The following is a 25,070-nucleotide window of genomic DNA, read 5'->3' on the forward strand; positions in this document are numbered from 1 at the left end:
ATATATTCACAATTTACTACTTTTGTCATAGATTAATCATTAGACTTGTAGGCTTGTGAATTTGAACCTTTTTTGTCTTGACGGTGACCAAGTGACATATTTTGTAAACATTATTATTTGAATTTTGGACATGACAAATGTTGACAGTTGCTCACTTGCTAGATAAATCATAATATGCTCTATGTTTTATGTTTTATAATATGCTTAAATGTTTTATGTTTTATAATATGCTTAAAAATTTGATGTATGTTTGTAATTGCTAGAATATAGATGGTTGATGTTCGAATAATTAATCACTGATGTACATACTAGTAACTACAATGGAATCATAGATGCCATATCCATCTTGATTTATGCAAAAATATGCATGTTTTCATGTCTTCTACAACTAATTTGGTATTTGGGATGTTTGTTTTGAGTATAAATGCAAAAAAATATAAAATACATATATATATATATATATAGCAGACGCTTCGCTTCCTAGATTTTTGGAAAATGATGCTTCCGCATCCCCGCTTCCAAAAAACATCCCCGTTTCGTCCCTGCTTCGTGCAACATTGGTTCATCCTTCTCCTGCTGAGACACAATCATAGGGTGAGTGGTTCAACCTTCCCCTAGTGATTTGTTGTGTACAGGCTGAGTGGTTCAGCCTTCCCCTAGGATACGACGTGGCGACATGTAGGCAGGATGAATGGTTCATCCTTCTCCTGCTGAAACATCCTACCCATGCAGTCTAGGACTCATGGGAAGTACCTCTCATCTAGCCAATGAGTAGGGAAATGAGGATAGGGACCATAGTAGTACCGATGGACGCATCGTGTTACTACTGTAGTCACTATGCTAGGATGATATTGATCTGAGATCAATTGGAATTGACTTTGGGTCAGTAAGAGTGATATAACTCAATCTCTTTTGGAACTGATTTCAGATCAGTAAGAGTGGTATGGCACACTCTTTATTGGAATTGACTTCGGGTCAGTAAGAGTGGTATGAGACACTCTCTTTATATGGGACTGACTTCGGGTCTATAGAGAATGGTATGATACATTCTCGATCACTTCTTCTTCATAGTTCAATAGAGCAAAGTAGAGCAGTGCAGGGCATTGCGTTGATGACAAAGATAGTACGGACTGGCAGACGAATTAGCAGATGGAGTTCTTCCTAGTTGAGAGGGAGTGTTAAAATTGGAAACTAGGGCCAAACTCCATGTGGGTCTACTTATTTATGGCAGCTGATATTTTTCTTGGATTCCTCTCGTCGAGAGGTGTAGGATTGATCTAAAGATCATTCGGTTCTGACATGTATTCATGGAGATATGAATTTATTTGTGTTATGTGACAATTCGTCAAGGTCGGCCAGCAATCAAATTGCCCCTGCCTGTCCTCAACGTTTTACTATAAATAGATTTGGCCTTCAAGTCATTTACACACACACTCTGGTGATCTCTCTTCATCTCTGTTTTGGGTTTTGATGAAGGAGAGATCTAGAGGGAGTGCCCTAGGCTCTACGCTGCCCTAATGGAGAAGCTCTAACACTGCCCTAATGAAGCCCTAACACTGCCCTAATGGAGAAGCTCTAACACTGCCCTAATGAAGCCCTAATGCTGCCCTAATGAAGAAGCCCTAACGCTGCGCTAACAATCATGAAAGAAAGGCCTCAACGCAGTCATGGAGGAGGCTTCTATATGCAGCTAAGGAGAGCCCTAATCACCCTCTTGGAGGAGTCCTATACACAGCCTCTTATACGCTACCATGGAGAGCCCTAATCATACATAGCTAGCAGCAGTAAGGAAGAAACTCAGCCGTTGGTAAGAGAGAAGTCTGGCCGCAGTTCTAGAAGGGAGCTCTAGCCTTAGACACAGTCAAAGGGAGCCCCAATACGCATCCCTAATCCGCTGTCACTAGCAAGCACTAGCTACAGTCTATCTAAGCTCTAGCCGCAGTTAAAAAGAAGGCCTGTTCCACAGCTAAGAGCAAACCCTTATTCGTAGCTAAGGAGAGACCCTAAGCTGCTGCAAAAGAAGATCTACGTTGTCCTATCCGAGAAAGAAGAAACCTGCTAACAGCGTGGAAGAAGCATGAGTTGTTGCGTTATAATAAAGATTGTTTCTATGCATAGGTTTATATCTGTTTGGGCCTGTTAGATGAGACTATTGTTTCAGCCAGCGGCTATGCTAGGCTCTAAGCCATAGCAAGCATTAAGGTGAATCATATTTACAAGAGACGGCGTGACAAAAAGAAGAGACTTTTCTAGATGGATTGATGCTCTAGAAACGCTTAGTTTGCTGACAGTATAGAGTATTGAGGACTGCATATTGAGCCCTAACTTGAGTAGCATGGTGGGCAGCATTCCATTGGAGGACAGTCGAAGTTATCATGTGCAAGTTTTTATGAGCTCCTAGGGACTGAGATTGATGCCCTAACCAGTCCCGGATTTTTAGAATGGCAGCAAGTACAAGAGAAGAGTTTGTGTTGATACATCTTGTTGTTGAAGGTTGAATTAACTGAGCTTTGTCTAAACTGTTTGAGGACTTATATAGGATGAAACAGTCCTCTAGAAAGATTGACTCAAACCTATTCTAAGGGCTATATGATATGAGGCTACTGTCGTGGGTTAGTATTACTGTTTTGAGGATTAGTCAGCTAACATGATGAGATGCAACATGATGGATGCAGCATGGTGATGGATGCAGCATGATGGATGCAGCATGATGTGATGCAGCATGGTGATGGATGCAGCATGATGAGATGCAGCATGGTGATGGAATCACCTTGGAAGAATGTTTGCCTTCACCCGAGTTCAGAACTGTAGTCCATGTCCTCAGATCTGCAACCTCATTATGTCATCTTCATGGTGAAGATCTCTGCTCTTATTTTGACAAGTCAAAGTGTTGACTTCTGATGTATATGTACTATCTCTCTCTGTTGAACTATTGAAGAATATAAGAAGAATTGATCAAGGGTTTCCCCACATTGGGGTTTGTCCCTGGCTAGCGCCACATCTTGTGTCCTCTTGTCTTGGCTTGTTTTTTGCAATTTATGTTTATGTTCTATCTGCACTTTACTATCATGCTGATGTGATTGCTAATCTGAATATTGTCATTGGGACAATATGAAAAATTGAAGTAAATTGCGCTAAGCATAGAACATACCTAAAATTAACAACTATTCTACACTGACAGACACAGCGTCCCACCAGCTCCATAATTCAAAATCTGCACAGCTCCCTTAGTCCCGACAACTCGAAGAATCTGAGCCCTTCAGGCTCTACGCAATCTCAGCGTGGGCTCAATCTGCTCCTCCAGGCCAACTGCGTCAATCCTTCCTAGCTCAGAAAGATGACGTGGCTCTGCGTGAGCCTGATCTGCCCTCCTCTGCCTCTGCGCTAGCCCTGATGGCTGACGCAACTATTGTGTGGGCTCCTCCCACCTACTGCGTCTTCCTCTCCTGGCTCATAATGATGATGCAGGCACTATGTGAGCCTATATGTCACACTCTCTGCACTGTGTCACTCCTCTTCTCGCCTCTTTAGCTCTGGAACAGTGTTGTCTCTCTGGACCACTGCATCTCTGCTGCAATTTCTTAGATTTTCTCGACTGGTGCCTTAAATCGCCTCTGATCTGCAATCCCTCTGATACCATGTGAAAATTCCTGAACCTAACACATCAGAAACGCCTACTGCAATTACTGGTTTACAATCTCCTACTTGTTCTTTACATTAACAAGTTATTTAATTGCATAAACATCGAAGTAAACATTATTGCAACCTTCACAGATATACAGATCATGCACTGAAGTAAACAGAAACAATAACACAAGGGACATCGTTATTTTTGGACAATCGTCCTCGGAAAAACCCAATTCGGGAAAACCAGTGCAACATATAGAGGGTTTGTATTATTAAGCAGATTTTGTGAATACAACTAGGGTGCCAGAAATGGCTCACCCAACAGAGAATATCCTTGGCAGTAGTAACTCTATCCGAAGACCGATATTCTGGCAAATCAGCAACCGAATGATCAAACCCCACAGCAACTCCGGTTGTTCCCTATGCTGGACAGCGAAAGCTACTCCAAGAACTACTCAGGAACTACGCCGCACCTCCAAGAGCTACGTCACCTTATCTCGACTTAGAATCTGTTGATCTGCTCCTAGTCTGCCCCGCAGAATCTCCCAGGGCTGCCTCTGAAGCCCTGTACAACTTCTGTGTCAGCCTCTACGACTTCCACCTTAGCCTCTACGTCCTCTGCGTCAGCTCCTACGGCCTCTGCGTCAACCCTTCTGGGTCTGCACTATCTCTCCCGACACTTCACTGCCTCTCTGTTATGTATTCTTCAACCTTGGATGGAAATCGCTTGTTGAATTGCCCCTCACTGCAATTGATCACTAACTCGATTTCCTCAGCAAACCTCGCCCCAGAAAATCGAATTCTTGATCTCTCTTGGTGTATCTCCAACTAACCCTCAAGCCTCCTCTTATACTTTTCCTACTGACGATTCAACAGCCAAGATTAAGTCCCTAATCAACGACTAAGATTAGAATTGGCTTGATCCTCGTCACTTAGAACTTTCTCACCCATATTATATTTTTTTTTTGACTTTAACGGTTATGTTTTTTATTGAATGGCAGCAAAACAGCTACCGCGTGCTAGTTACATTGAAAAAGATCCTCAAATTTCTTGACCCTCAGAATTCTTGTTACATGATGAATCCATGGACATGCTTTGTTACTTAAGCGGCTTTTAGGGAAAAACGCAGAGTCTCTGCCTAAAGTTTCTGGACATCATTAATGGAGCGATTGTCCACAAAATCAATGGCTGTTACCTGTAACCCCTGGGAGATTGCAGAATTTGGTGCTCGAACTTGGAATTTGAGATGCTGACCACTATCTCGGCTGTCAGTAAGACAATTCGGATCTGAGATTCTTCAATCTGGCAATTGAAATGTCGACTTCCCTCTCTGATCATCAAACCCAAACCAACCAGCGCTTTGGATAAACAATCACATGTATGCCACAGGACATTTTTGGATAGATGTAATGCACAAGCAACTTGCTGTCACTGAATATTTGATCCGATGCTTTATTAGGCTCGATGTTTAGATTAGCTTGCTCTAACACTTGGTTCGAAAATCCCTTTGCAGAAGCCGATGGAAAAGGAGCAAACTATCACCAGATCTTCTTTCTGAAGTTAATCTAAATTACTGGAAAGGAATGAGTGCTAACAGGCTCACCGAGCTTGAGAGTTGACAGACAGAGGAAGGACCCGAATTTTGCTGCCAGTCTTGGCTTTCTTCCAACAAGTGGTTGGGGAACCAGAAGAGACTCTTTTAATTCTTCCAGAAGCTCAACTGAACGGTGCATTCAACCAACTAGTCACACTTCGTCCAAGACAGTTCAGGATTCTGCTGGGAACATAGCTTAAGAGTCTGCCAAAAACAGAGATTCCAAAGTAACAAACGTTCCATGAGTGCCTGCCCTTGGAGCTTGGAATAGATGAAACCTGGAAACTAGAACAGCAAAACCTGATGGGAATCCAAGATTGTTGTCTCAAAAGCTGATCCCATATACATCAAATATCAATTTCCTGGGAAATCCTATTAGGGAATGATACAGAGAGATTCAACCGAGTTGACTGAAAGGATTCTTTGGCTTTTGGCTGAGCCAAGATTGGCTTCCGAATCGGCTTCAGAATTTAGCTGCCTCATTATGTGGTAGAAGGAAATTTTCTGAAACTTAGCCAGCATGGGTCTAATTTTCTTGAGAATATGGCTTAAATGGATCTGCATTGGATTTGACTGTGAATTCATTGCTTGAATGATGAGCCTAGAGTCTCCAAAGACCGTCAGGGATTGAATATTCCATTTAAGAGCCAGAGTCAGCCCCTGCCACAAAGCTAGAGCCTCTGCTCTATTGTTTGTTTCGATTCCTAGACCCCAATGATACCTGAGTAAAGTAGTGCCTTCAGGTTCCAGCAGAACTCCACCTCCACCCGCAGCGCCAGGATTGCCTTTAGAGGCCCCGTCGAAGAATAGACAATGGTCATCTAGAGCCGATCTCCACTTTAGAAATTCCTATTCTTCTAGGCGTATTTCCCACATAGCATGACAATAGACTGGAGTAATAGGGATGGATTGATTTTTTGGGACAATATCTTTCAACCAGAGCTCCTCCTCACTGTCAAGCTTCGCTTCATTCCTTAAGGCTGGCTTAGCTTCCAGCGTTTCTCCCAAAAAGGCTTTAATTTTGGAAATTACTCTGTTTGAAGTGCAGATTTCTCCTCTGAAAATTCTGTTATTTCTTTCCAGCTATAACTTCCAGCATATGAATTTAGGGGTCCACATCCATGCAGTCTTTAGCAGGTTTTTTTTATTGAGGCAAAAAGGTGATAGCTTGGCCCACTCATGGAGCAGATTTGGCACATTACTTGGCAGCTCAAACTTGTTCGCCCTTGGATTCAGAATCCCCTTCCAAACTGTCTTGGCAAATGGACACAGCAACAACAGGTGATCAACTGATTCTTCCTCTGATATACATAATGAGCATCTGGATGGCCCTTCCATTCCTCGTTTTCTCAGGTTGTCTCCTGTCAGAACACTGTTATGAGCAATTGTCCAGCTGAAGAAGTTGATTTTTGGGAGTGAAGGGAAGCTCCATATGAATTTCCATTGCGTTGGGTCTGGAGGAACATTCGGAACAGCAATTAGACTTTTGTATCCTTCAGCTACCGAGAAGGTACCAGTATGGGAGCCCCACCCTCTTTTGTCCTTGGCTGTTGCTGACAGAGGAGATTTTCCTTGCAGTTTGTCTAACAGTAAAGAAGCTTCAGAATGCATATGGTGTGGAACCTCTCCAAGATTCCAGTTGTCCCATCTTCTGTCAGCATCCTCCGTCCAGTTGGATATGTCCCAAAGTGTTTCCTTATTGTTGGATTGCAGCCATAGTTTAATATTTGCCAGGCCCTCTATCTGGTGTAGTGGCTGGTCTCCTAGAATCTGATCTTTCCAAATTCTGATTTTCTTCCCATTGCCTGGGATCCAGTAGAGGTTGGGACTGAAGTTCTCCAGAGCTGCGATACAAAGCTTGGATATTGGGGAACCTTTGGAGTTTTTAGGAGGAAGGTCCAAACATCTCAGACGTTGACCTTGAAAATATTTCTTCCACAGTACTTTTTTGCTCCAGCTTATTTTCCCTGCCACAATATTCCACAAAATTTTTGAGCCTAGAGCGAGATTTTGAGCAGCCAAATCTCTCATTTGCAGACCTCCTTCTATGAATGGTTTCTTGATGGTATCCCAATTTACTAAATGAAGTCTTCTTTCATTGTTTTTCCCCCCTTCCCACAGGAATCTCCTCAGCATACCGTCCATTTTACTGAGAAAGGTTTTGGGGGCAAGGAGAATGGAGTGCTGATAAAGAGGCATGCTTGTTAGGACAGATTTTATAAGAATTATTTTCCCAGCAGTGTTCAACCAGGAGGCTCCCCAGGCTTGTATTCTGAGCTTTAGCTTGTCCAAAAGGGGTATCCAGTGGGCGACTTTAGGGTTGGATCTGAAAATTGGGATCCCAAGATACTTGAATGAATCCCAGTCCTGACAGATTTTCATTTCCAGTAGCCTAGCTATGTCAGCAAGATTTTTGGCTGAACAGTTCCAGCCATAGATTGTGCTTTTTGAGTAGTTTATCTTGCTGCCGGATGCTTCCTTATAGATGTCCAGTTCCTTTTTGAAAGATCTGGCCGAATTAATGCTCGCTCCACCCAGCAGCAGAGTATCGTCGGCAAATTGGGCATGATTTATATCTTTGACATTATGCACCATTCTAAGGCCTGGCAGAATTTGGACTTGCTGACAGAAGTCGAGCTGGAAGCTAAGAACTGAGGCTTGAATAGCATAGAGAAGCGGGGACAGCGGACAGCCTTGTCTTAATCCCCTGGAAGCTGTAAAAAATTCAGTCGATCGTCCATTTACCAACGGTGCAATCCAAGGAGATGCAATGCAGGCTTTCACCCAATTTATGAAGTTTATTGAGAAGCCCATTTTCGTCATAACAGCAAACAGAAAGTCGTGCCTCACCCTGTCGAAGGCATTAGCCAAATCTAGTTTTATTACCATTCCTTTCTCTTTTCTCTGGCCACTTGAGTGAACTGCCTCTTGAACCAGCACTATATTATCCAGGATCTTTCTCCCTTTGATGAAGCCTCCTTGGTTCTCCGGTATGATGTCCGGCAGAATATTCTTGAGGCGAGTGGAAATTATTTTGGTAATCAGTTTATAGCTAGTATTACACAGTGAAATGGGTCGAAATCTACTGAAATCTGAGGCTCCTTTCTCTTTCGGAATCAAAGCAAGGAAGGCTGAATTGGTACTGCCTCCTATCTTTGCACAGGATTGGGATTTCCTGACCATTCTCAGGAGGTCTTTGTTGATAGTTGACCAGCAAGATTGAAAGAACCTAGCAGTGAACCCATCAGGCCCTGGCGCCTTGTCCGGTTCCATGCATTCCACGGCTTTCTTGAGTTCGTCCATGCTGATCGGAGCAGTCAGCATATTATTGACAGAATCTTTCACACAAAAAGGGATTAGATTATACGGATAGGCTTGAGGATCTATAGGCTGTTCATCTGGCGCTAAATAGAGATCTTTAAAAAAGGAGAATGCTGCTCTCTTGATACCTTCAAAATCATTAACCACTGCCTCTTGGAATCGGATTTCTGAAACATTTTTGAATTGCTTTCTAGCTTCGGCATGCCTGTGGAAAAAACTAGTATTTTTGTCGCCGGCCTGTAACCATAAATTTCTAGATTTTTGCCTCCAATACTCTTCTTCGTCCCTACTAGCTTTATGAAGGGCTTTTTGCAGCTCAACTTCTTTTTGGAGCAGACTTTGGGTAATAACTGAATCCTCCATTGATGATTGGAGAGCAGCAAGGTTTTCTACAGACTCTTTTCTCTTGGCAGCAGGTGTTTTCAAAGCTTTAGCCCACTCCTTGAGTCTTCTCTTAAGAGCCCGCAACTTTTCTTCCCAAACGAAGAAGGGGGATCCCTGTATTTTCCGATTCCATACTTCAGAGACCACCTCATTGAAACCCTCTTGCTGAATCCACAATGGGCTAAATCTAAATGGAATTGGGCCCAGAGAACCATCCATGGAGAGCTCGAGACTTATGGGTTTATGATCGGAAGTGCAGTTGGGCAGAATTTTGGATGAAGCCATAAGCCCGTTAGTAAGAAAGGAGGCTTGGACAAGGAATCTGTCCAACCTAGCAGCTATATGGCTGGGGCCTAGTCTTTTATTAGACCAAGTGTATTTCCCAGCTGATGGTTTGATGTCCTCCAAATCCCAGCCAATCATGATATCTTCTACCCATTCTCTGGCTGGATCCCTTACAGGGGAACCTCCTTTTTTCTCTTCAGCAGCTAGAGTAACGTTCAGATCCCCTGCAATAATGATGTTTTCTGGATTGTGCAAAACAAGAAATGACTGGAGCGAATCCCAACAAATTTTTTTCTCCGATGGAGAGACCGGAGCATAAAGGTTAAACATACTTACTTGTTGGCCAGAATCTTTGTGAAGGAGCTGAGTGAAAATCCAGTGCTGGCAACTTTCTTCTTGAATCAAGTCGTATTTGGAGCTGTCCCAGAAGGAGGCAATCCCACCAGATGCACCTCTAGCACTGACAGCTCTACCAGGGCCTTTGCGCCAGAATGTTTTGCTGGTTTGGAGGAGAAGAGTGTCCTCCAGTTTTGTCTCCTGGATGAGAAAGATTTCAGGCATATGCAACCTCACTATGTCTTTCAGGGCCTCTTCTTTCAGCCTGCTTCCTAATCCTCTGCAATTCCAGGAGACGTATTTCATTATTTATTAGAGTGGGGGGGAGTGGCTCCTTTTGGAGCCTTGTTATTCTTGCGCCCGGATCTTGTGTTCATCATTCCTTTTAGAGTTTTCTGAGAGCCTTGGAGAACATCCATGTAGGTTTTCTCCTCTCTTTGTTTCTTCTTGGATTTTCGGCCCCTAGTCGATTTGATAGGAGAAATTTGTGAACTGTCTGATTCGGATTCTCTTTCTTCTGAATCTTCCCCTGAATCAGAGGCAAGACTTATGTGCTCGTCATTGCCTGCTTTTTCCCCTTGATCTGCCTTGGCTGGTTGGGCATTTGGTTCTTCTTCGGTATCCTTCCTTTTCTTTGGCTGATCTTCAGTTTCTTCATGTTTCTCTGAGGTCTCCCCCTTTTCAACTGGGGATGGGCCTTCATTTGAGACTGGTTTGGTCTTGTCATTGGTCTGGGGATTTCCCTTTGGTCCTAACTGCTTCTTCTCGTTTGGCTTTGAGACTACCTTTCCCTTTTTTATTTCCTTCCAACCTTCTTCTTCCTCTTTGTCCCCTGATGGTGCTTTGGGGCAATTTCGTTGAAAATGGTCGTGCTCATGGCAGATTCTGCATTTGAATGGCAGTTGCTCGTAGTCCAACTTCTGGAAATGGTGCCAATCTCCCACTGAAAGCTTGATGGCTTCCGGTAGTCCAGCTTCAAGGTCAACTTCCACGCAAATTCTGGCGCAAGTGTATTGGCCCTTGTTATCAGCTTTGTCTATGAATCTGCCCAAACCGTTTCCTATCTTTTGCAGAGCTTGATAGCTCCATCAGTGTATTGGCAGATTGGGGAGCCGGACCCAAACAGGGACCTCCTTTGGAACATCTACTGAGGGGTCAAAGTCGGGTGTCCATTTATTCAGGAAGAGACCTTGGTTTCCCATGAAATATGGGCCATTTCTGAACACCAGATCTCGGTCTTCTTTGGTAGTAAATTTGAATATGAAGAAGCCCCTTCCAACCGCGTAGCTGATCACATTGTTGGGGAGCAGGGGTCTCCAGTTTCTTTGCACCCATTCATCAATCGATTTTGTTGTTGGCCACCGACCCATAAATTGCCCTACTAAACCTCTGTCAGCCAAGGCAAGAGCGATTTTGATTGTTTGGTCCTCTGGCAAAGCGATTTCTGGGATTTCTTCCAGCTTTTTTATAAATTTCGGGACTTCAGGATGATTTCGTTTTTTCCCTCTCTGCGTTAATATGCTTCTGAATGCTTCTGCTGGGGATATCGGTGGGGTGGGAGAGGGCTCCGCACCCCCTGGAGCAGCCATGGCGGCGGCAGTTAAACGCAGACCTAGCTGATCGCATCACCGAGCGCGCGCGAGTTTTTTTTCCTTTAGTTCTTTATCTTCTCACCCATATTATATTAATACACATTAATATTTTTATTTTCCTAAGTTTAGACTTAGGAACCCATTAAAAATATTAATTATTTTAATAACTCCTCATCCGGGTGGAATTTCTCCAAACGATTTCTGGGTCTTAGAGATCTCATCTGCCTTAGCCTCTCCACCAATTTTCAAGGCTAGAGCACATCCAATGCTACCCAAAATCAACAACTCCAACTTGTGGAATTCATGGGATGATGGTATGATGACATAAGAGATGAAGCAGATCAAGGGTTTGAAGATCTTGTCAATCAAGGAAGCTACTAAAAGAAGCCTAGATGAAGCAAATCAAGGATTTGAAGATCTTGTCAATCAAGGAAGCTACTAAAAGAAGCCTAGATGACCTAAAGGTAAATGAGGTATGTATGCTTGTATTAATTATTATAAAGTCATGTTGTATGGTTGCAGGTAACATGAATCACGGCTCTATCTTGAAAAGCATGATCATAGGTTAGGAATCTCCTCCTATGAAGAGATGTTGGAAGACATGGGTCACACTAGATAAAATCAACATAATATGTCCTCATATGAAGTATGAGGTGGTTGACTACAATTGAGGAACTCTGATTGGAAGCTCCTGGGAATGGAATAAAATGTGTGAAGAAAGGAAGGAAGATATCGTGAAATATGCAACCATGGTAAAGGAAGTCAACATTCGAAGGAACAAGAAGATTTGACTATGATATCTCCCAAGAAGATATGGAGACTCTAATAAAAGTCTGTAAAAATATGGAGACCCTTGACTATACATATCTTTAAGGAGATGTGTCAACATGTATACAGGATGTTGATACCTACAGGAAGATGTCATGATGAAGACCGTCACAAAGGTAATTCTAATTTAAGTGTTCATTTCTTATTTTTGAACTATTATCTGGATGGGCTTATGCAGGGCTACCGAAGAAAAGAACCATGTAGAAGGATGCAAGAACCTTCCAAGAAAAGAAAGCCTGATGACTGATGGATCACTTTCCAATGAGAGGAATGATGACATAATTGATGGATGAAAGTGATGGATGGTCTGTGCCATATGAATAAGTACTCAAAATATGAAGACTCCACAACAAAGAAGAAATTTATGACATCGAAGAAAGGAGTTCTTCAAGCAGTTGGTTGCCCCATCATCTCCACCTGAGAAGTTGCTGAAGGTCCCTACTTTGAGAGGGAGCATGGAAAGTTTCTTACTTGGAAGAAACTTAGAAATTCCTAAGCCAAGAGGGAACTTAGGTACATTCCTTGTGTAGGGATGAGTAAATTCCTTTAATGGGATAGATATGTCCTCCCCAATTGAGAGGAAGAGATAGACACATCATTATGGTCTTCACCCAGGAAGACAGAATGAGAGGATTGGGTAATCATTTGGCATTCGATACTCTTTGAGGATGAGATAGGGCATCCAATAGAAGAGTAGTCGTGGAGGACCGATATTATTTGAGGGTTGGGGAGTCCAAGATAAGAATAGTCCTCATGGAACATACCCTGAGTACCCGGGTAGGGTATGTTCCGAGAGAGACAATGATGAGAGTGTCTATAAATCATTGGTCTCGCCAGCATTGAGCTCAGATCTTGTGGAGAGATAGAGTTGTTAGTCAAGGCCTTGCAATGTAACAATGTTGGTTGATATGATGCTAAACAAATGGGTTACCAATCTGATTCTTCTTATGAGAAATTCTTCAGATTGAGAATGACAAAGTACCATTATGAATACCTCCCTAGTTAAGAGGGAGTGTTGAAATGTAACTAGGTTCGGTCTTCATAATGACATGTAATTATGATCTTTGTAAATGATGAAATGAAGAGAATAAAATTATTTTTGTAATGCCTTGCTTCATCGATTTCATGAGCAAGAATTTTTATCTAGTTGCCTCCCATTGAGACCCTTCTTGGGCATGTGTCAATTGTATATAAGTCTATATAGCCCTCCAACGACAAGCACACAGTCCCCTCTTCCTATATCGACCTTAAGATGTGTTGTCGCACAGACTGTCACGACAACGCTCAGACCGAGGGTTGTCACTCTGATCCCCGATCTCTCCATTTAAGTTGTCTCCCGAGGCTAAGGGGGGTAGACCCTATGGGATGAAGGAAGACCAACTGTGGACCAGTTGGGTTGGGAGACACAGCAACGCAATTTACCACCTGATTGAGGAGTTAATGATTAAATGATTACTTATTAGATGTTGCAGGAATATGAACCATGTAAAATCATTTATCAAATAACCTAAGCAATGCAAGATATCCAGTAAATTCACAATGCTTTAACGATGATCTAGCAATTAAACTTCAAGAAAAATTAAATGCTTTAAATGATCATAAAATTTAAATGTTGACCAGTTACCACTTTCACATAGCTAACTTCAGAATAAACATTAAGTGCATTTAACTATAGAGAAATGGAACATAGAGACACCAAATATGAAATTTTCAATTTTTTGTTAAGTTTTTTCAAAAAAAAAAAAAATATATATATTTTTATATTTTTATAAAATTCTAAGCAAAAATCAAAATAGAACAATTAAAATCTAATTAAAATCTAATCTAAAACTAAAGTCTAATCTAGAATCTAAAAATAACCTTTTTATGATTTTATTAATTTTTATATTTTATATTTTTTGATATTATTTATTAAATAAAATAAATCTAATTCTAAAATTAAAACTATAAAATCAAAATTTTGACTCTAACTAAATGAAAATTTATTAAAACTAAAACCTAACTAAAAAATAAATCTAAAACCAAAATCTAACTAAAAATTTATTCTAATACTAAAATCAAAACTAAATATAACTCTAAATGAACTAACGCTAACTCAGAAAATAAAACAAAACCATAAAAAAGCTTTTTTATTCTTTTGATTTTTATTTTTATTTTTTTATATTTTTATGATTTTTTTTTATTAATATTAAAATCTAAATTCTAAAATCAAAGTCAAAATAAACAAAATCTAAATCTAAACCAAAGTTAAATCTAAAATCTAAAAAAAGAACTTTTAGATGCCTTTTTTATATTTTTTTTATGATTTTAAAATTCTAAAAAGAAAGAACTAAAATCTAATGTATCTAAAACTAATAATAATCTAATTCTAGAACTTAAAAAAAAAAAAAAAAAAAGTACGCTAACTTAACTAGCATATATACATAAATTATAAAATTAACCTGAAGCTATACTAACTATAAATTTAAATGAAATGAAAATTAAATAACATGAAAAGAAAACTAAAACGCATATATCAACAGACTATGCTAACCCTAACTATTTTAGAATCATATATACATTAACCTGCATCGTATCAAACCAAAATCAAAAATTTGTCTACGTTTAATGTTTGTTTGGTTTGCTAGCAGGTACGCTGAAGGGTTTTTGACGAAAGAAACAGAAAATACACAAGTTATGGAGCTAGCTGCGTGTAGATGGAATGGATTCGACTTCAGGCAGAGGAGCTGCAGATTGAGGGATGAGTATGCAGCGAGGATGGACAAGATTTTGCACGCAGGGGCAACGGATGAGAAAATTGGTGCTGCGTGAAAATAGGAAGAGCTTCTACTAGGTGGGAGGTGTGACGCAGCTACGTGAGGAGAAGGAGCTACATGAGGAATGCAGATGTGTGTTTTTTTGCAGGTGATCGATGGGAAAGGGAAGAGCAGCAAGGAGAGGTTTGAGGTTGTGCGTGTGCAGGTCCAGATGGTAGAAGGAAGAGACAGCGTCAGCTTGGAGGTTTTTTTTTTTTTTGAAAATCTTTGCCAGCGAAAATGGTAACAGCGTGGATTTTTTTTGCAAGTTTTGGAGTGGAGGCAGCATGAATAGGAAAAACTGAGGCAGGGGGCGGCAGGTTGATGCAGCCGTACATGCAGAAATCCTCCAGAAAACCTGTGAACCCTTATAAAAATTTCAAAATTTTTTCTGCAGCAATAAAACGCCAAGGAGCAGTGAAAAATGAAAACACAGTAGCAAACCCGTAGTCCAGAAACTTAATTAAAATTTTAAACCCTTCTTGCTTCAGATTGCCTGATGGAAAACCCTGAAGAATTTTCAAGATCTGTACCTGCAACCTGCAAAAAACCGAACACCAGAAATAAAAATTACAAGGAAAAAAACCCTAATAGAAAACCAACTAAATAATTACAGTGATTACAGATTAAAGGCTCTAAATAGCCAGATCTTTCAGTATGGCACAAAAATATTTTCAGAATTTTAAACTTAATGTGAGATGCTTCAGAAAACCCTTCATGCCTTCATAAAAAAAAATTCAAATGATAAGCCCGGGATCAAGAATTGGCTGGGTTCTTTCAGAAAACGCAATCCGGGAGTTGGCTAGTTCAGCCGAGAACTTCCTCGAACGCCCGGTAAACTCAAAACTAAGATTTCCTGCATAGCTTAAAATCAACCATTAACATAGAGGGAGAAAACAATAGTGAAATCCAAATCAAATGGAAATACCTGCCATTATATTTCAGAATCTAAACTATCATTCAAACCCTAGAGATCAGAAAAGATACATGTGCCTAAATCAGTCTTCATCAAGCTATTATCAATGGCTGAAAATAAAGTTATGCAAAAAAATAAATTATCTTACAGCATTTCCAGAAGAGTAACACCAACAAGATTTTCAACCCCAAAGTCTTTCTTTATTGCACAAAAAATGACTACAAGAGAGCTTTCTTTAGCACCAGACTCTCAGATCCAATCTGATCTCAAATGACCCCTAACACCCTATTTAAAGGAAAATTTCCCAACGGCTAGTTCGAGTGATCCATGACAAACTAATCTCGACTGTCGATGAGGATCAAAATCCCTTTCAATCTCATCCGTCGAAATTTTAAATGCATTTTAATATATTAAAAATTAAAATCTTGCATTTATTTCCTCAAAACTTTGACTTATTATTATTTTATTATTTTATTTTATTTTTCAATTTTTTTATTTATTTTATTTTATTATTATTTTTTATTTATTTATTTTAATTTTATTTTATTATTTTTTAATTTTAAAATTTTAAATTTTTATTTTATTTTATTTTTTTATTATTTATATCTTTTATTTTTTATTGCTTTTTATTTTTTATTTTTTATTTTTGGATCCTCGAACTTAGCCCTTTGGAAAAATCACCTAGGACCTAGGACTTAGGACTTAGGACTTATGAGGGGATTAAAACATTTTCTAACCCTCAAGACACTTTACATCATGACTTTTACAATTTTACATCTCAAGGGGGCAAACCCATTTGACATAGACCCTCATAGACCACCCAGTTCTGCGACACAACTATAATCTAGCAGATCAAGCAATTTGCAATAACCTAACCAAATAGTTAGAGTTATTTCCAAATTACTTTTACATAGACTCAACCAAGTACACTAGGAGTCCCCTAAGATTCTAATGACAAAATCCATTCCGGCTTTGGGGTTACACTGAAGGAAAACTCTGCCAATCATGGATCGGTGAGACAAAAAACCTTCCGGAACGTAGATTATCACTAGAAAATTAAGTTTGCCTAGGAAATTTACATACATGACTCAGATCTGCTAAGATTATTTACAATTTATACATGCAGACTGGGTTTACAACATAACATGATCGGGCTGATGATGACAGTCGAATGGCACGGACACATCGATCAAGCACTATCTCTTTTGCAAAAAAGGGGGTGTACTGCTATGGGTAGTTGAGACGTGGCGGTCAACATCTGGCTCTACTTGGGGACACATTGCCGCACTGTAGGAATGTGAGAATCCAGAATCTACATCCATGCAACACACAACAAAACATAAGTAGCGTCCATCCAAAAATCATCATATAACATTAAGCACAGGAAAGATATAAGCTCTTCATTTATTAACTATCTAGTAACATGAAAAGTAAATCTAATCCTAAAACAGAAATGAAAATGCTGAAAAAACAAGGAGTAGGGTTAGAAATACAAAGGATGCCCCATGGCATCAGATGTGCTCAATATAGTGTATACTGAGCATTTGCCTGCTTTCAGGCAAATCTGTAGGCTGCTTGTTGGATGTGCCATGTCCAATTCTGCATATAGTAGGACTTTTACCTATCCGAAAATCAAACTGCTCGCAGCCGTCTGATGCATCAAATCTTCTTCTCATTTCTTTCTCCTACGCTTTTTCTTCGTGGCAAGCTGTATTACTGATGACGTGGAACTTTCTGCTTCAAAGCTCTCAGATGAAGTATGTAAGATATGCGTGACATGTCTTTCTTCATCTTGCATCTGATCTTTATCGTTTTTAATTTTATCTGGATCACCTTCAATTAACCACCTTTCAATCGAACCAATGGCCTCCTCATAATAAGATGGAGCTTGTTGCAGCAAATGAGGAGGCTCCTGATCTATTGATGTTTCCTAGTTTCTTTCATCCTCTAACCATTGCTGAAATTTATGTACCTGTATTGTAATGACATCTATCTGGCTAGAGTGTTCAACTTTCATAGCACTGATTTCCCTGGCATGGTCTTCTTCCATATCTTTTATTACTTTATCGTTCTTTTCCTTTATGGTCATCAAGCAATGTTGCATAGAGTTTATCTCTTTCTTATGATTTGCTTGCATGGTAGCCAACTGATTATTATGATCGAATGTCATGATAGTCATTTCTTCATCCATAGTTAATAACTTGTTTTGCATAGAATTAATTTCCCTATCATGATTAGCTTTCATGGTCGTCATATTTTCCTCTAAGCCTGATAACTTGCTTTGCATAAAACTAATTTCTGTGTCATGATTAGTCTTCATGGCCTCAATTTCTTTAGCATGTTGATTTTGCATTATCTCCATCTCCTTATTACGTTTTTCCAGGTGGGTGCATAAAGTTCTCACGTCATTGGCGTAATTAGTTTGATTGTTCTCCATATTTTTTACCAGTAGCATTAGTTCTTGTATAATTTGCTTTTGACTTCCCCTTTCATTATCGACACTGATTTTATAATTTGTCCCTGCTTTTCCATTATCATGGATTTGATCTGCAATGGTACAGGTGGATGGCACATTCTGATATGAAGAATTGTCTTGAAATCTTTTATTGACAGCTGGACCTTTTATAAGATTACTTTCATTCTGTTGCACAATTTTAGGGGCACAAGGCGAGCTATCTGGATCACCATATCTATCTTTAAAAGCATTGACAATGTCTTGTAAAGAAGTGAAAGAATCCTTAGGACAATTGTTAAACCAATTCAAAGCATCACCCTCTAAAGAAAGGACAAAAAGACGCATTTTGACATCTTCATGATTATACTGAGGGGGTCTACAATATATGATCATTATACAAGTAAACAAGCCTAGATGCTTTTTAACAGTGATTGTATCACCACTTGAGAACAAAGGTAATTTAGAAATGGCCACTTCTGGAAAATCATGGAGATCATCAGTGAAATGACATGGTTTAAACAAATAATCCATGATGAATAACGAGGGACCAAATGGATGATAGAAAGAGATCTCTGCTCAAGAAAATCAAGAGATGAAAGAAGTGGAGTCGCCACTTGAACAATGAATTTAATTCTAGGATCCAAAAAGCAACAAACAAGCTGATATGAGAAAGGCTTCTTGTCTGGGAAAAATAAATGAAAAGAAATGGAGTCGCCATCCAGACAAGAAATGAACCGAAGAGTAGGTTCCGATATGACGAAAGATAAGATCCAAATGATGCCAAAAAATATTGAATCTGCCAGCTCAAATGAGAGATGAGAAAAATGAAAGAATGATGAGAAATGAGAAGATAAATGTCGTTGAAACGCCGAGAATAAAATGTCCCCAGCAACGGCGCCAAAAAATGTTGTTGCACAGACTGTCACGACAACGCTCAGACCGGGGGCTGACACTCTGATCCCCAATCTCTCCGTTTAAGCCATCTCCTGAGGCTAAGGGGGGTAGACCCTATGGGATGACGGAAGACCAACTGTGGACCAGTTGGGTTGGGAGACACAGCAAGGTAATTTAGCACTTGATTGATTTTAGAAATTTAATGGACCAGTGCCTTATGGAGTTAATGATTAAATGATTACTTATTAGATGTTGCAGGAATATGAACCATGTAAAATCATTTATCAAATAGCCCAAGCAATGCAAGATATCCAGTAAATTCACAATGCTTTAACGATGATCCAACAATTAAACTTCAAGAAAAATTAAATGCTTTAAATGATCATAAAATTTAAATGCTCATAAAATTTAAATGCTGACCAATTACCACTTTCACATAACTAACTTCAAAATAAACATTAAGTGCATTTAACTATAGAGAAATGGAACATAGAGACAAATATGAAATTTTCAATTTTTTGTTAAGTTTTTTCAAACAAAATTTATTTTTTTTTATATATTTTTATAGAATTCTAAGCAAAAAATCAAAATAGAACAATTAAAATCTAATCTAAAACTAAAGTCTAATCTAGAATCTAAAAATAACCTTTTTATGATTTTATTAATTTTTATATTTTATATTTTTTGATATTATTTATTAAATAAAATAAATCTAATTCTAGAATTAAAACTACAAAATCAAAATTTTGACTCTAACTGAATGAAAATTTATTAAAACTAAAACCTAACTAAAAAATAAATCTAAAACCAAAATCTAACTAAAGATTTATTCTAATACTAAAATCAAAACTAAATATAACTCTAAATGAACTAACGCTAACTCAGAAAATAAAACAAAACCATATTTATTAAAAAAAAAAAAAAAAGAATAAAAAAGTTTGTTTGTTGTTGTTTGTTGTTGTTGTTGTTGTTGTTGTTGTTGTTTTTTTTTTTTTTTTTTTTTTAAATCTAAATTCTAAAATCAAAGTCAAAATAAACAAAATCTAAATCTAAACCAAAGTTAAATCTAAAATCTAAAAAAATAACTTTTAGATGCCTTTTTTATATTTTTTTGATTTCTTTTATGATTTTAAAATTTTAAAAAGAAAGAACTAAAATCTAATGTATCTAAAACTAATAATAATCTAATTCTAGAACTTAAAAAAAAAAAAAAAAGGTACCCTAACTTAACTAGCATATATACATAAATTATAAAATTAACCTCAAGCTATACTAACTATAAATTTAAATGAAATGAAAATTAAATAACATGAAAAGAAAACTAAAACGCATATATCAACAGACTATGCTAACACTAACTATTTTAGAATCATATATACATTAACCTGCATCGTATCAAACCAAAATCAAAAATTTGTCTGCGTTTAATGTTTGTTTGGTTTGCTAGCAGGTACGTTGAAGGGTTTTTGACGGCAGCAAGGGAAAATACACAGGTTATGGAGCTGGCTGCATGTAGATGGAATGGACTCGACGTCAGGCAGAGGAGCTGCAGATTGAGGGATGAGTACGCAGCGAGGATGGACAGGATTTTGCACGTAGGGGCAGCGGATGAGAAAACTGGTGCTGCGTGAAAATAGGAAGAGCTTTTGCTGCGTGGGAGGTGTGAGGCAGCTGCGTGAGGAGAAGGAGTTGCATGAGGAATGCAGATGTGTGTTTTTTGTAGGTGATCGATGGGAAAGGGAAGAGCAGCGAGGAGAGGTTTGAGGTTGTGCGTGTGCAAGTCTGGATGGTAGAAGGAAGAGACAGCGGCAGCGTGGAGGTTTTTTATTGTTTTGAAAATCTTTGCCAGCGAAAATGGTAACAGTGTGGATTTCTTTTGCAGGTTTTGGAGTGGAGGCAGCGTGAATAGGAAAAACTGAGGCAGGTGGCAGCAGGTTGATGCAGCCGTACATGCAGAAATCCCCCAGAAAACCTGTGAACCCCTATAAATATAATTTCAAAAAAAAATTTGCAGCAATAAAACGCCAGGGAGCGGTGAAAAATGAAAACACAGTAGAAAACCCGTAGTCCAGAAACTTAAGTAAAATTTCAAACCCTCCCTGCTTCAGATTGCCTGATGAAAAACCCTGAAGAATTTTCAAGATCTGTACCTGCAACCTGCAAAAAACCGAACACCAGAAATAAAATTTACAAGGAAAAAAACCATAACAGAAAACCAACTAAATAATTACAGTGATTACAGATTAAAGGCTCTAAATAGCCAGATCTGTTGGTATGGCACAGAAATATTTTCAGAATTTTAAACTTAATGTGAGATGCTTCAGAAAACCCTTCATGCATTCATAAAAAAAATTTCAAATGATAAGCCCGGGATCAAGAACTGGCTGGGCTCTTTCAGAAAACGCAATCCAGGAGTTGGCTGGTTTAGCCGAGAACTTCCCCGAACGCTCGGTAAACTCAAAACTAAGATTTTCTGCATAGCTTAAAATCAACCATTAACATAGAGGGAGAAAACAATAGTGAAATCCAGATCAAATGGAGATACCTGCCATCTAAGTCACATGACACGAGGACATGAGACACAGAGGACACGTAAATACGAGTATTCAACACGAAACGCAGCGACCCCAGAAACAGGACACGAGGGACACGTTTTATATATATATATATAAAAAAATACTGAAATATAATGCTTGATCCATATAGATATGAATCATGATGATATCTATTTAGTACTTAGTATACACTATTTAGTATTTCGTACTTAGTAATTTACTAGTTAGTTTATTAATTCACTACATCAATGATGTTCACAGTTCAATGTTCATTGTTCATATTATAATTTTTGTTATTAACTTCAAACAAGTTTGATCATGTTCAAACTTCACATAAGGTAGTTTATGAACTATAAATTATATGTGTTCGAACTTCATTGTTGACCAAAGCGTTAATCGAGCTTTCCCTCCCTTTAGACCTCGAAGGTGTAGTGAGAAATGAGCACATGACGGGGAGCTGGGATTTTTATTTCAACACACGATCTATATGTGGTCACTCATGTATAATTAAGTTCTGTAGGCTATAACACAACTTACAAGAAATTTAAGTGCTCCAAACTCTCAACAAAGCATGTGAACGCTCATCTCCTACATCTCCATGTCTAGGTCGATGTGAAGTTGTGAGCATTGCACTCGAATCTGATGGAATTCCTCACACTGCACAATAAATTGGATTCTAGCGACGAGCAAAATCAACTTTGGTGGCGAACAATGACAAAAAAACCCAAAAATAAACCATGTTGCAGGTTTTAAATGTCACTCTTCATGGAACACGTGTCCTAGGAACCAAAAACGTTAGGTCACATTTTCGACACGTCCAAAACACGTGTCTCGATTCGAGGACACGAAGAAAAACGTTTTCGACACGTTTTAGGGTGGTTTTCGTGTCCGACACGTGAAATACGGGACACGAGACCTTGAGGGACGTGTCCTGCGACTTAGCCTGCCATTATATTTCAGAATCTAAACTATCATTCAAACCCCAGAGATCAGACAAGATACCTGTGCCTAAATCAATCTTCATCAAACTATTATCAATGGCTGAAAATAAAGTTATGCAGAAAAATAAATTATCTTACAACATTTCCAGAAGAGTAACACCAGCAAGATTTTCAACCCCAAAGTCTTTCTTTATTGCACAAAAAATGACTACAAGAGAGCTTTCTTTAGCCCCAGACTCTCAGATCGATTCTGATCTCAAATGACCCCTGACATCCTATTTAAAGGAAAATTTCCCAACGGCTAGTTCGAGTGATCCATCACAAACTAATCTCGACCGTCGATGAGGATCAAAATCCCTTTCAATCTCATCCATCGAAATTTTAAATGCATTTTAATATATTAAAAATTAAAATCTTGCATTTATTTCCTCAAAACTTTGACTTATTATTATTTTATTTTACTTTTCAATTTTTTTTATTTTATTATTATTTTTTATTTATTTATTTATTTTATTTTATTTTATTATTTTTTAGTTATTTTTTAATTTTTTAATTTTTAATTTTTTTTTAATTTTTATTGTTTTTTATTTTTTATTTTTGGATCCTCGAACTTAGCCCTTTGGAAAAATCACCTAGGACCTAGGACTTAGGACTTATGACTTATGAGGGGATTAAAACATTTTCTAACCCTCAAGACACTTTACATCATGACTTTTACAATTTTACATCTCAAGGGGGAAAACCCATTTGACATAGACCCTCATAGACCACCCAGTTCTGCGACACAACTATAATCTAGCAGATCAAGCAATTTGTAATAACCTAACCAAATAGTTAGAGTTATTTCCAAATTACTTTTACATAGACTCAACCAAGTACACTAGGAGTCCCCTAAGATTCTAATGACAAAATCCATTTCAGCTTTGGGGTTAAGCTGAAGGAAACTCTGCCAATCATGGATCGGTGAGACAAAAAACCTTCCGGAACATAGATTATCACTAGAACATTAGGTTTGCCTAGGCAATTTACGTACATGACTCAGATCTGCTAAGATTATTTACAATTTACACATGCAAACTGAGTTTACAACATAACATGATCAGGTTGATGATGACAGTCGAATGGCACGGACACATCGATCAAGCGCTATCCCTTTTGCGAAAAAGGAGGTGTACTACTATGGGTAGTTGACACGTAGCAGTCAACAAGATGTATGAAGGAACTCATGCCAGCTCATATTAAGGAGACACACCCATTCGAATGTTCATGTCAGCTAAATTATATGGACGAATTACTATATATATGAGGCTAGGCTCTTCGCATTAGCACAGTTCAGACTTTGCATATCTCTAAGATTTCGCAGAAAAGAAGTTCGGATTATACTTTGAATTCGGATGGGCAGTCACAGTATACAGTTCGGATGAGAGTGGAGAAGAAAGTTCGGATAAGAAGCTCAGACTAGGGTACAAGAGTATAAAGATAAGCTCGGTGCAGTCAAGGGAAAACTCTTGGTACAGCAAGGAGAAATATTGAAGAAATTACAGTGAACAAGTTTCAGTACTAGCACAAAGAAAATCTCCATGTCTCGGTTCAGAAACACAGCCTTAGTGTCACTACAGTACGTTGCTATCACAGATTGTTCTATCCACAGTTTATCATGAAGCTATCTCTGTAGCTTTTGTTTCGGTGTCTCTACAATGAACAAAGCTCAGTACTATCACAGTGAATGATATCAATGAAGACTCAAATGCCATCACAGAAATAAGATCTCTTTGACAAGGTATCGGTGGAAGCTACGTCTCGATGCTAAGAAGAGCAAAGTGGAAGAGGAGTCAAGAAGAATGGTGGAAGTCGAGAAAACTTGTGTCTTGGTCTTGGAGAGGCTAATAGGTAAAGGATCTTGGTCTTGGTATTCGTCAATTGGAATCTCTATAAGAAGAATTTGAGCAGGTTTTCCTCTCAAAGAGTGAGAGGTTTTGCCCTAACTCATAGCCTACATGCAGTGTATCTTGTCTATTTCTGTTCATGCATAGGTTACTGTTTGATGAAGAAGAATACTAATAATATAACATGAAGAAGATCCTAATCTAAACAAGTAAAAAACATTCATAAGCAGTCACTAATAGAAGAGAAATCACCTAATGCTAATGCCCTAGATTTCTCAACATGCACCAACGGGCTGGTGGGTAACAGTCATCACTAGTCTTTAATCATCAGCATGAAATTTTGTCTTTTTGAAATATCTTAGGATGTTTTATACTTTTAATGCACTTGTCCTATGATTAGTAATATTATTTAAACAAGAGCTTAATTTAATTTCCCAAAACTATAAACATTTAATTTCTAGTCACAGTTGTATCAAGTTTCAACTTTATCAAAGGTCCAGCCATGAAAATTCAATATGGAATCTTACCATCAGGATATATTGCAGCAGCGCCCCCTTCATAAAACCAGTCAATTTCCTTCTTCCGCAACAAGAAAATGCCTCGGAGAACCATCCCTGTGACCTGTGCATTGAAGAAAAAAACCTACATAATGTCTATAATG

The 25,070-nt window shown here is 38.6% G+C and overlaps 1 protein-coding gene across 5 annotated transcripts in view; it reads right to left on the reverse strand.

Moving 5' to 3' along the window:
* LOC149139312 (proline iminopeptidase-like) overlaps positions 1 to 25,070 on the reverse strand; it is a 392,388-nt gene that overhangs the window by 295,969 nt on the left and 71,349 nt on the right. For all 5 annotated transcript variants that reach the window (XM_089446646.1, XM_089446647.1, XM_089446645.1 and 2 more), the window contains exon 6: positions 24,937 to 25,030. In XM_089446646.1, coding sequence (XP_089302772.1) covers positions 24,937 to 25,030 — 94 coding nt within the window. The remainder of the gene's footprint in view (positions 1 to 24,936; positions 25,031 to 25,070) is intronic.

This window comes from Pinus tabuliformis, chromosome X (genome assembly GCF_031772625.1).
Source record: "Pinus tabuliformis cultivar Carrire ecotype Pingquan chromosome X, CPIR1, whole genome shotgun sequence".
NCBI classification, from domain to species: Eukaryota; Viridiplantae; Streptophyta; class Pinopsida; order Pinales; family Pinaceae; genus Pinus; species Pinus tabuliformis.